The 13,607-nt window shown below is 43.7% G+C and overlaps 1 protein-coding gene across 1 annotated transcript in view; it reads right to left on the reverse strand.

The window, feature by feature from the left end:
- Positions 1–5,544: 5,544 nt before the first annotated feature.
- The window catches only part of ADAMTS12 (ADAM metallopeptidase with thrombospondin type 1 motif 12), a 160,405-nt gene continuing 152,342 nt past the window's right edge, over positions 5,545–13,607 (reverse strand). The window contains exons 22-23 of the mRNA XM_072359368.1: positions 9,701–9,854; positions 5,545–7,632 (exon numbers count right to left, since the gene is read on the reverse strand). Coding sequence (XP_072215469.1) covers positions 7,400–7,632; positions 9,701–9,854 — 387 coding nt within the window. The 3' untranslated portion in view covers positions 5,545–7,399. The remainder of the gene's footprint in view (positions 7,633–9,700; positions 9,855–13,607) is intronic.

The following is a 13,607-nucleotide window of genomic DNA, read 5'->3' on the forward strand; positions in this document are numbered from 1 at the left end:
CTCCTCTGCAGCCTCAAGACTGCGCTCCCTCTTGCCCTGCACCTGGCCAATCCCTAACACCTCTGTAATGCAGCTCAGGCAGGCTGGCTTCTCTCTGGCAGACTGCTTGATACCCTGAGCAGACACAGCAGCAGGCTCTTCTGGCATCACTACTGCAGTGGCAGCTCTCTCTCTGCAAAAAGAAGATGTTTCATTCTGAGCTATGTCCTCTTGCTGTTGTACTTACCTGAAAAGGCTCTGTTCTCTGTACTGACCCAAATAAATCATTACAACAATAAGAAACAGAATTGTGGTGAGTTTTCTGCTGAGACCATGAGCCCTATCAGCTCACAGTGAGACAGTGCTCAAAGACAAGCAGCATCGGCTGAGGTGTAGAGCAGTTCTGGTGGCAGAATTTAATCCAACTGAAGCTAATTGTTCGGTAAATCTAGCTGAGGACAGAGAGCTGAGAACCATCTTCTCAGCTGCATATAACTGGACAGAGGTAATAGCGAGGAACCAGCAAAAGATTTCCTTCTCCAAATCCCCCAATCCATACACATTAATATACTTTTACATACTTATATACATTTATATACTTTTCTTATGTTCCAAGTCTTTGATTTAGCAAAAGTTGCATCTAATGGCTCATAAAGATAACAGTGAATCAGCAGATGTTCTCAAGAATCTTGAAAAATTATAGTTTTGAGTTGTCATTTGTGGTTTAATCCAACAGGTGGCTGAGCACCGCACAGCTGTTCACTCACTCCCCCATTTCCCTATGCAACAGGGGAGAGAACCCAGGAAAACCAAGTAGAACTAGTGGGTTGAGATAAATATATTTACTAAGATAAAGGGAGAAGGATAATGATTATGACAAACACACATGCACACAGATATATATATATATATATAAGCACATCACAAGTGATGCACAATCAATTGCTCACCACCCACCAGTCAGTGCTTAGCTAGCCCACTGGTAGTAGAAAAGATGAATTCCCACCCCCTTCAAAACTCCTTCTACTTGATGTCATATGGTAGGAAATATCCCTTTGGCCAGTTGAAGTCAGCTGTCCTGATTCTGTCCCCTCCCAGCTCCCTGGGCCCTTTGCTGTGGATGTCCTTGGCTCTGTACATTGCTTGGAAGCAACAATAAACACTGGTGTGTCATCAACATTGATTTCCTCCTAGAACCAAAACTTAGCAGCATACCAGACACTATGAAGAAAAAATTCCATCCCAGCTGGAAATAAGACGATGTCTTTAGATTAGGCATCTGATGGCCGCCCTGGTATTTAACAACACATCACTTCTCCCACATTTTCATCTTCGAAACCAGGCACTCCGGCTTACAATGATAGTTGCCCACTTTTAATACAGAACAGCTATTGCTCATCCTCATGGCTCCTACTGCTGCCACCACCACACCTGTAAAACAGACTACTGTAGTATTGCTATGCTAACATATCTCAGGCTTTGTTCCTGCAGGCATTCTGGAGATATCTGCGTTTGTCAAGAGAAAGTTATCACGCTCCCGGGCGTTGGTACTTTTGGGGGATTTCAATTATCCAGATATTTGCTGGACGACCAATATGGCCAAGCATGCGCGGTCCAGACAATTCTTGCAGTGTATTGAAGATAACTTTCTAATGCAGATGGTCGAGGTACCGACGCGGGGCGGGGTGCTGCTGGACCTTATTCTCACCAACAAGGAAGGACTCGTTAAGGAAGTAAAAGTCGGGGGTAACTTGGGTTGTAGCGACCATGAGATGGTGGAGTTCGAGATCCTGAGCGGAGGAAGCAAAACAAAAACTAGGATTGCTACCCTGGACTTCAGGAGAGCCAACTTTGATCTCCTCTGGGACTTACTTGGGGCCATCCCGTGGGCCAGGGTGCTAGAAGGCAAGGGGGCCTGTGAGAGCTGGCTAGCATTCAAACGGCTCCTCTTCCAGGCTCAGGATCGGTGCGTCCCTGTAACTAAGAAGTCAGGAAAAGGTGCCAGGAGACCTGCGTGGATGAGTAAGGAACTCATGTGCAAGCTCCGCAGAAAGAAGAAAGTACACGATATGTGGAAAAAGGGTCTGGCCACTTGGGAACAATATAAGAATGTAGTCAGGGACTGCCGAGATGCGACCAGGAAGGCTAAAGCCCACCTGGAGCTGAATCTAGCTAAGGAGATAAAGGATAATAAAAAAGGGTTTTTTAAGTACATTAACAGCAAAAGGAAGGCTAGGGAGAATGTGGGCCCCATACTAAGTGAGGGGGGTGTTCTGGTAACGGGGGATGCTGAGAAGGCGGAAATACTGAACGCCTTCTTTGCCTCTGTCTTTAGTGAAAGGGCTCTCCACCAGGAATCCCAGTCCCCGGTGGTTGATGAGAAAATCTGGGGAATGGGAGATTTCCCTTTAGTCAGGGAAGAGGTGGTCCGTGAGTGCTTAGGAAACATTAATGTCCATAAATCCATGGGACCTGATGGGGTGCACCCGCGGGTGCTGAGAGAGCTGGCAGAGGTTATTGCTAAGCCGCTCTCTGTAATTTTTCAAAGGTCTTGGAGAACTGGGGAGGTGCCTGAAGACTGGAGGATGGCCAATGTCACCCCAGTCTTCAAAAAGGGCAAGAAGGATGACCCGGGTAATTATAGGCCAGTCAGCCTCACCTCTGTCCCAGGGAAGGTGATGGAACAGCTTGTGCTGGATGCCATCTCCAGACAACTGGGAGAAAAGGAGGTTATCAGGAGTACTCAGCATGGGTTCACCAAGGGGAGGTCGTGCTCGACCAACCTGGTGGCCTTTTATGAAGATGTCACTAGCTGGGTGGACGGGGGGAGAGCGGTAGATGTAGTCTACCTTGATTTCAGTAAGGCTTTTGATACGGTCCCCCATGACATCCTTATAACAAAGCTGAGGAAGTATGGGATAGATGAGTGGACGGTGAAGTGGATCGAGAATTGGCTGACTGGCAGAGTGCAGAGGGTTGTCGTTGGCGGTGCGGTGTCTGGCTGGAGGCCTGTGACTAGCGGCATCCCCCAGGGGTCTGTGCTGGGTCCGATCTTGTTCAACATCTTCATCAACGACCTTGATGAGGGGATAGTGACCACCTTCAGCAAGTTTGCTGATGGCACGAAGCTGGGAGGATTGGCTGACACGCCTGAAGGCTGTGCTGCCATTCAGAAAGACCTGGACAGACTGGAGAGCTGGGCAGTAAGAAACCAGATGAGGTTTAACAAAAGCAAGTGTAGAGCCTTGCACCAAGGAAGAAATAATTGCATACACCAGTACAGGTTGGGGAAGACCTGCTGGAGAGGAGCTCTGCTGAGAGGGACCTGGGCGTCCTGGTGGACGACAGGTTGGCCATGAGCCAGCAGTGTGCCCTTGTAGCCAAAAAGGCCAATGGCATTCTTGGGTGCATTAAAAAGAGCGTAGCCAGCAGGTCAAGGGAGGTGATCCTCCCCCTCTACTCTGCCCTGGTGAGGCCTCATCTGGAATACTGTGTCCAGTTCTGGGCTCCCCAGTACAAAAAAGACAGGGATCTCTTGGAAAGAGTCCAGCGGAGGGCCACAAAGATGGTGAAGGGCCTGGACCATCTCCCCTACGAGGAGAGACTTAGGGAACTGGGCCTGTTTAGCCTTGAGAAAAGAAGGCTGAGAGGGGACTTGATCCAGGTTTATAAATACCTGAGGTGTGGGAGCTATAGTGGCGAGGCTGGTCTCTTTTCAGTAGTGCGTGGGGACAGGACTAGGGGCAATGGGCTGAAACTCCAGCATAGGAAGTTCCACACGAATGTGCGCAAGAACTTCTTTACGGTGAGGGTGACGGAGCACTGGAACAGGCTGCCCAGGGAGGTGGTGGAGTCTCCTTCTCTGGAGATATTCAAGACCCGCCTGGATGCCTACCTGTGCGACGTGGTGTAGGGAGCCTGCTTTGGCAGGGGGGTTGGACTCGATGATCTCTAGAGGTCCCTTCCAACCCCTATAATTCTGTGATTCTGTGATTCTGTGAAAGGAGGGATCAATCAATTACAGAAACATGCAGCATTTTTACATGAGCCCCTTATTTCTTTCCACCTGCAGGTATAAAGGCTGAGGAGGCTGTAGTGCTGGGCACACTTCAGTGAGCTTTTGCAAGAAGTGGAGAAACTCCAGTTCATTTCTCAGTTCAGTTCACTGCTGTCTTTTAGACCGCCTATGCAGGATGCTGCCCCTGAGGCTGGTGGTTCACACCTCCTTTGTGAAGCATGAAGCAGTGACTTCCTGCAACATCCACAGGGTGCTATGAGGCTGGACCTACAGTTGCATGGGTGGAGCTGGGTAATGAGGCATAAACTCGTGGTGCTCTCCATACAAGCTGAAATGCCTAACAGAGATCCTTGTGCTCCTGGGCTGCAGGTCAAGGAACTGAATTAGTGTGATTACATTTCTGGGCAGCACAGATCAGCTGTACCCACAAATCTTGAGTACTGAATGAATACAAAGGTGGGAGTGGAATAAACATACTGTAAACAATCGCTCAGGAAAACAAATACTTCCCACTACAGGCGTGCCTACATCCATCTGCTACCAAGGAGCTAAAGTGCATCTGCTTGGTCCCAGGCAGTAAGATGCCATCTATCTCACAGGAAATAACTTAGCACCATGATTCTGCTACGTTCTCCCTCCCAATTTTAATATCTTTTTCATGTTGGAATATCAAATATTAGAATACATGAATGATGAGGATACATCTGGAATAATTAGACAAAAATCACAGGGAATGGAAACAAAATACCAGAGACAACAAATGTAAGCAATGCCATTTATTGAAGCTTGAAACAAGTAATCATAGTCTGCTTTTTAAACATTGAAATGTTAGAGCAAGCAGTGAATGTGCCAAATACAGACCTTTTCTGAGCAACCTGCTAAAGCTGATGTGTCTTAGGCTAATATGATAATATAATGATATTAAGCATCAGCTCTTAATACTCAATTCAGTTTTGAGAATAGTGACCAGCTGGGTTAGGATCATAAATCCACCTTTACTTAAAAAAAGAGATATGTAATAAGAAATGAATTTTCCTAAATGAATGAGAGAGATGACTAAATGCTGTTAGCATAAAGGAGACATTAGGCTGATGAGTGCAATGTAAAATACAGCAGTGGGCGCTGCTCTGTTAAAACAGTTCATGTTATTATCACAGTCTTTTCCCTAAAGTTTTAAGCTGAACAGCAGAGATGACTGTGCTATCCCATGCAGAAGGATTATTCCCATTAATGTTCATGATATAACTTACTTTCATTCATTTCAAATGAAGTAATAACTCCCTGAATAAAACTATGAGAACAGACACAGTTTTAGTCCACACTAGCTGTAAGGAGCACTGGGAAGCCCAACCCAGCCCCAAGGCATCCTTCCTCCCACATTCATTATCTTCAGGCAGCCAGCTCCCTTCTCATTAGCTCACAACTGGTGGTCCCTCTGCTGACCTCCAATATGCATTCCCTGTGACTACCAGTCAGTTTTGTTTGGCTATCAGACAACTGCCTCAGATTTCACTGTGCAGGCTCTACTCTATACAATGCAACCTGCTCAAATCCTGAATCACAAATGGGACAACTCCATCTCTTCACATAATTCAGTATTTCTGAGTCCTGTGCAATAAGAACCAACCTGATTTCTCTTGTTCAGTAGGCCAGTTCAGGACCTCAGAAGGACATAAGCACCCGTGATACTGAAAAAGCAATATGTCTGGCATTGGCCAGCAACACCATGGATATGTATTGTTTAAGAGTATGTGCCCATAGGCTATACATGCACATGCACCACTGTAAGTCATCCCCCACATCTAAGTACACTAGCACCATGTTTTTTAACAGTGGATTTTAAGTTTAATCAGCACCTGTAACTGGGGTTATGTTGCCATCACAGAGATTAGTAAATCTAACCTTAATATGCTGCGTATCCTAAACTCCCAGATACTTCAAGTGAAGAAGTGAGCCCATACCCAAAGGCCACAAACCCTTGAAAAGGGACAATTAAAATTATGGTCTTCTTTATTAGGTTAATACAACAAAGCTGGGCCCAGGTATTTTGTTTAACTTTCATACAGGTCTGTAAAGAAATAGGACTATTAGCTAGTCATAGCTCTGTAACCTCAGCAACCCTTCAATTCATGGCTATGTATCTCACTCTACATTGCATAAAATGTGACATTTCCCTGTATTACAACCTCACATTGTCAAAGGTATTTGGGGAGTAAATCCGAGGCATTCAAAAGAGTATAAAGACTCAAGGTGTCCATCTTCTACTGAATTTCAAAGGAATCTAAATGCTAGACTCCGGCCACCCCCTTATTGAAAATATCCAGATATGCTTCAGAGAGTCCAATCTGGCCTCCCTAAAGGTGGTTCAACCATTTTCTTCAATAGCAAAGAACTATTTAGCTGGTGCTCTCTTAATGCCCGAGATCCAGAATACTCTGGGTCCCCGGTTCCTAATCCCAAGTGTTACCTTTTGCTATTGAACTCTGATTGAACTGCGGGGAAAATTTTTTTGTGACTGTTAACAATAATGTGGATGTGATTTTATGCCCCTCAAGGAGCTACTGGGTTAAATGATACTGCCATCACAGATCATTCACACTGATACTCAGTCTGTTCATGCTGTAGATGCAAAAAGCTTTGATTTCATAGCACAAAGTAACGCTGCTTAAAACATATTTGGGAATTTAAAATGCCCATTTTGGTGGGTTGGTTTAGGTTACAGCAAGACATTTGCAGTAGGAGAAAACTGGCCAGGACAGGCTGTTTCTGAGGTATACTTTAGATGCTCAGTCAAGTATTAAGCCAAAATTTTTCTTTCAAAAACAACTTTTTTTTTTTCTTTTTGTTTTGCTGCACACCAGAAATAACAAAACTCTGCTTTTAAATTTTAAGAACCGAAGTGCGCGAATGATTGAGAGGAACACCTCCACTGCACCTCAGTTTTTAAAGTAAAATAAAAAGGAATATACAAAGTGAGTGAGCACGGGGGGATCTGGCCCACAGCACAATTCTGTGGTGGCTGCCCCGTCATCTGGCTACACGGAGCACTCAGGTTAAGTGGTGCTGCTGTTTCAAGCTGGTTTTGGAAGAAAGATGGAAGAGAGCAAGGAAAAAAAGAAAAAAAGAAGAAGAAAAAAAATAATTATTATTATTCCAAGCTTGTCTATAGCCTCTACGCACGCCTAAGTACTAACTGATGACACACTGTAAATTATGTTACAAATTTTGGATTTCTGTGGATAAGAAATGGAAGCAGTAAATTCGAACTGATAACCTGAAGGAATGTGTTTTCCCAGTTGTAATCACAGATCTTCATTTATGTGGGACGGTTCAGAAAAACACATGAAGACATACAAAACATGTAAACAGAAGCCCTGTTGAAACTAACTAGTTAAAAAGCAGCTAGTGCTGGGCAGCTTGGCTGTTTTCTTGGTTCTGAGGTGACTTCCTTCTAGATTTAGTATAATATTGTTGTTTGAAGCCTTGCTGATCCCAGTATCTTGCTTTGCTACGAATTCGGGGATGTCTACATGTGAAGCAGCACTGCAACTGTATTGATGGCACCAAGCACTTGCCAATGCCTCTCAGCCTCTGGCAGAAGTGAATCGACAGTTGGTCTTTGCTGCACGGGAGGCCTATGGTGGAGAAAATGAGAAGAATAATCTGTATTTTGCTGACAAATCATCTGCATGTCAAGAATCGTAAAAAGCTTTTATGACAGCTTTCTCTTCCTTCATACCATTGATTAACTTGAGCCTCATGAAAGTTTAGGACTTTCAAATGAAAAGGTCCCAGCAAATTTCATGTGGCCTTCTGCCTCTGAAAATAAAGCACTTTTTAATTACCAGACAGCGAGGGTTTACTTTCGCAGCAGACAGAGTTGGTGTATAGTTTTCACTTTACCATTTCTGCCTTTTAGAACTGTCAGCAAGATTCAGTAACAATGCTTTGTATGCCCAGTATGCATTCTGGTTCTCCACAAGCAGCGTGTTTAAGACAAACCCAAAGAGCTGCAGTGTGCTACAGAGCAATGCAGGGCAGGCAGGAAGACCATAAACAAGGAACATGCAACTACAGGTTCAGTTTGACTCTTCTTTCTGTAACACCAAAATAAGTCAGGGCCTGCTAACACCTGTAATACAGTGCTGACAGCTCTGTGGAAGCTTTTGTAAACTGAGACATATCAGAATTGGTTGGGAATTAGAAAATCTGAGAAGCAATGGCTGAAGGAAAATTAAGGTTTGCAAAAGCAGAAAGGTGATGGATTAGCTGAATGCAGGTTTTTTTTTTTTTCAGCAAATTGCTCAGCACCAAAACTGGGGAAATACAATGAAACTAGTAGAAGGTGGTTTACAACAGACAAGAGAACTTCTTTTCGCAGCAGGCTGCAAACTTCTGGAACTCGCTGCTAGAAGAGGTGGTAGGAGCAGACAGCATCAGAGTTGCAAAAAGGGATGCAATATATTCACAGAAGTTATATAAATTTAAACCAAAAGAATCAGGATAGGGTGCTTTTATTTGTCCTCCTATGTCATTTGGGAATACTGGAGGAAAAGCCAGGCAATAAGCCACAAAGGAGCACTCAGCTGTTGTATTTCCTTAAGTGGAACCTCCTAAAGTCATTCCTGGTGACAAAATATGGGGCTGTATGCACCACTGGCCTGCCCACTTGGATATTTCCTATGCTTCATTGGCCTGTTTACAGAAGTAACTATTAACTAATCTGCATGGGTACTATTTATCTGAGTCTGCCTTTCCAAATATGAGAGGGACAAGAGATAAGCAGACCAGTTCAACCCTAGGGCAAAACGTGCTCAAGATCTTTGAACAGCAGGGGCAATCATATATCACCCTCAATTGCATACCGTATCAGCATTGCCCTCAGGAGCCAGTCTCTTGTCCCTTCATCAGACAGCACCCTCGCTAAAGACTTTTAAAGAGGGAACAATCCTCCTCCAAAAGGTCTATGAAGGCTAATCCAGCAGGCATCCCAGCTGCCACTGTGCTCACCCTTAGGGTACCTGTTGGATACTGCAGTACACAGACTACGAATCTCCAAGTTCTTCTACACTTTGTATTTGTCATAAACACGGATAAAGAATCCTGTTTGTAAACTTCCCCCTTCCACTCCCTCCAGTTCTTCTTTTTCCAGACAATTACTATCTGAGGGAGTTTTATTGTCTCTTCACTTTGAAGATATGAAAATACATGTCCCACTCTCTGGGGCACTGAATTCAAAGTGCAAAGAGTCAGTGTTCACTGCTAGTTGGATTTTTTTCTTACCGTGTCTTTCTTACTTTGCTTGCCTGTACTCCCTGTTTAGAATTTGCAGAACCTATAAGGTTGTCTGTCTGAAGAAATATCATCTGTTTGGACTCATGGCACTTCCTTCTACAGGCCTTAAAAGCAGCCTATGAACTACTTAAAACCCACCAATGCAGGCAGACCCATTCATTCAGCTGAGGCACTGTAAATTACGGACGCATGCTCAGAGAGCCCCATCACAGCAACACAAGGCTAGAAGGACTGGGGAATACAGCATGATTCTGGCAAGGGTGTAGCTGAATAGTAACTAACCTGTAATTACTGGGCATGTAGCATTCACAGCAAGCTGAAAGATTGGGTCAGCTCCCAGCTTTTCCAAGACCTCGGCACAAACATGGAGCTACTTGGAAGCTGCCTGCTGCCGACGCATTATCATACCTGTGCTTGTTCTGCACTCTTGCTGATTGCACTGCTGATGCTCTGTTGGCTTGGGCTTATCCACACACATATTGTCATCTTCTGTCTCATGAGTTTCTACATTCCTGCACTTCACAGTTCTTTGCTGAATGCCTCCTCCGCAGGAAACGGTGCACTGAAAAAAAGTTATTTTAATACATACAAAGTATTTCTAGGTGGGAGTTGTGCAATACATCAACATGTGAGCTGTAAGGAGATGGAAAGCTAAAAAAACCCATAAGATACAGAAGTAAGGGCAATAAATACTTTGTACACTGCATTCTCTACCTATATGCCTATCTGTATGGCCAGATTTGTCAGGATACAATGGAGAGAGAAATAGAACAAATTTAGCACCTTGGAATGTGCAACCAGGGTGAAAGGAGTATTTCCTCCACAGGAGGATGACCTGTAATGGAAACGCTACAGAGACAGCAGTAACCCAAATTAGTACTGCAAACTGACAATTGTTGTTTCTTGTGTTATTTTTCATGACCTGTTTTATACACGAATAATCCATATCAATTATAATGCCAGGTCTAGAAATGACTGTGCTTAAGATTTCAGAAAAGCTCAATGAGAAGCTTTCTCTTTGGTGACATTTACACCGTGGTTACCCTTACTTTCTGGCAGCAAAACAACTATCACTTGCTTGTTCTGGTGACACGTAGATGACCATAACAGAACAATTTGAGAGCACGTTCCTCTGCTACTCTGAAAATTTACTTAATAATTCCTCATATATACAAGAGCTTATGAGAATTCCAACGAATGTTAAATTCTTGCTCTCTTCAGATAAACAGTGGCCAGCAAGACAAACAGTTCAACAGACGTAGCTAATGCCAGCTAATGAAGTGCGAGAGATGAGGCAGGCTCATTAATTTTGCTGCAAATCACCCTATTTGTAACATACACCTCTGTGCATAAGGCACAATATTATTGGTGTGAAACACAGAAAGAGATCTTGGTTACTCATGTAGCAAATTTGTTTCATGTCAAAAATATTTTTTTTTTTTTTTTTTTTTTTTTTAGGTAAATTATAATATATGGGATTAATGGATCTGTAAAATTTTGGTATTCAGTTGCTTATTTTATGCATTTCCCAACTTTTTCACTTCCTTGTTTATCAGAATTGAAGCCATTACATCACACTGTTATCCCATCTGAAGGCTTTCTGTAAAAAAAAAGCCCTCATGAAATTTTCTGTGTTAAATGATTCTCCAGTATTCACTTTGTGGCTTTGGGCTTTTGGCGTTGCTTCACTGTCCTCTTCTGCTGTGAGGAATACTTGTAATGTATGAACATTTTTATTAAGGAAACTGAAAGGGAAGATTTATTAGATAAACCATTTATTGAAGATAGATGAAAGTTCTCCAAACAAATGTACAACATCTTGATTAATTAGATTTCCAGAATCCAAAGCAGGGGGAAGTATATCAAAATTAAAAATCTCTGCTTGCATGGACAATTCCAATATGCCAGAAAGTTTCTTTCAGGATATCATTCCCAGCTCATCCTTGCTCCAAGTTTTCAAACTCAAAAACATTAAAGTGACTGGAAAGGCTCCGAAAGCACAGACAGATCAAACAGTCTAGCTGTATTTGGAAGGATTCAGCTAGGCTTGTATCAGGGACAATTCAGGCTTTCCTTGCCTTTAGAAAGAGAGCTTGTGACACAGGATGGTTTAGCAATAAAGATTAGAGAATCATAGAATCACAGAATTATAGAATGGTCTGGGTTGAAAAGGACCACAATGATCATCTGGTTTCAAACCCTCTACCATGGGCAGGGTTGCCAATCACCAGACCAGGCTGCCCAGAGCCACATCCAGCCTGGCCTTGAATGCTTCCAGGGATGGGGCATCCACAGCCTCCTTGGGCAACCTGTTCCAGTGTGCTACAGCCCTCTGTGTGAAAAACTTCCCCCTAACTTCTCACCTAAAAAAAAAACTTCTCATCTAAACCTCCCTTGCCTTAGTTTAAAACCATTCCCCCTTGTCCTATCACTATCAACCCATGTGAACAGACATTCCCTCGCCTGTTTATACACTTCCTTCAAGTACTGGAAGGCCACAATGAGGTCCCCCCAGAGCTTTCTCTTCTGCAAGCTCAACAAGCCCAGTTTCCTCAACCTTTCCTCACAGGAGAGGTGTTCCAGCCCTCTGATCATCTTAATGGCCCACCTCTGGACCCGTTCCAAGAGCTCCATGTCCTTTCTGTGCTGTGGATGCCAGGCCTGGACACAGCACTGCAGATGGGGCTTCACAAGAGCTGAGCAGAGGGGGACAATCACCTCCCTCTCCCTGCTGGCCACCGCTCTGTTAATGCAGCCCAGAACACAGCTGGCCTTCCAGGCTGCAAGCGCACACGTCCAGCTTCATGCAGGATCATGTCCAGCTTCTTTTCCACCAGGACCCCCAAGTTCTTCTCTGCAGGGCTGCTCTCAAAAAGATCTTCCCCCAGTTCATATAAATACCTGGGATTGCTCCATCCCAAGTGCAGCACCCCACACTTGGCCTTGTTGAACCTCATCAGGTTTTCATGGGACCACTTCTCCAGCCTGTCCAGGTCCTTCTGGATGGCTTCCCTTCCTTCCAATGTTCCAACAGCACCTCTCAGCTTAGTGAGATACAACAAGGAAGAAACTGAGTCCTACCAAGCCCCCTGTCTGGTTAATCCACTGAGTATAAGATTGCCTGTTACATGATGCAATGGCATTGGGTCTTTTTGTCCATTCACAACTGCCTCCTTTTGGGCAGTAGATGTGTTGTTTTTGCTGGTCACCACCACATGTCCTTGAACACAATCAAAAGAGGTGCACAAACCCATGAGGAGAGAGATAGGAAAGAATAAGAATCCTGAAAAAAAGGCACAAAGACAGCAGTGTTCTTCAGTTAGAAACGTGGATCCACAGGTAACAAGAAGCAAGCTTGCATGCCACATCCTACAACCCAGCCATGAAGAGAAGCTCTGCACAGAGAGTTTATTTCACTGTATGTTTGGAAATAGACAGGGAAGGAGCCATGATCAGTACAAAGCTGTTCCTGACACATATTAATGGAAGTAACATAAGACAAGTTGCAACACAGAACTACTCATGCAACACCACCAGCAACAGTAATTTCTCTAACAAAAATGAGATTGCAAGTCATGTGCCTGTAAGATTAAACTGCAATATTTATAGAAGACAGTACATGTTCATGAGATGAAACATCTCATTTTTACGAGGCAGTTAAGGACATTAAAATTCACTCAGTGCAAACAATATATTAGGTACAGAATGACAATAAAAAGTGTCATGCAAAGACAGTGACAAGTTTTTTAAGCACTTTTATGTCCCTTTCCTGTTATTACTTATCATCTGATTTTTAATCTCTTCATTAGGTCTGCAACAGAGCCTGCCTGAAATACACAGAAGACTTGTAGCCTGATGTGAAATAAAGTGACAGGTATATTGTAGCCCTATGGACAGAGGATTGGAGTTGACATCCAGGAAATGAACTTTTTGCATCCACTTCTACTCAGTATCCTCAACATGAAGACAACTGCAAGGGTTGAACAAGAGTTTTTATAAAATATTTTAAGTAGCAAAATACCAGTTGAGCACAGTCATTTGGCTACTATTAAGTCCTTGCTAACTTCTCTGATGACACAGGATGAGGTCTCCCACTCAGTGCAAGCGGGATTTGTAAGGAAGCAAAATTCAAAAGCATCAAGTCCATATTACCAGAAGTACAGCACCAGGCACTTTCTCTAGAGCTGCTTTTAGCAGGTGCAGAAGTTCAAATGTAACAAGACTACATACTTTAGCTGGTATAAATACGTGCCTGGCTGCCTGTTAAATTTGTTGGTACAGATTTATATTACAAAGTGACTTCAAAATCAGATTT

The sequence above is a fragment of the Excalfactoria chinensis genome, chromosome Z, assembly GCF_039878825.1.
Source record: "Excalfactoria chinensis isolate bCotChi1 chromosome Z, bCotChi1.hap2, whole genome shotgun sequence".
NCBI classification, from domain to species: domain Eukaryota; kingdom Metazoa; phylum Chordata; class Aves; order Galliformes; family Phasianidae; genus Excalfactoria; species Excalfactoria chinensis.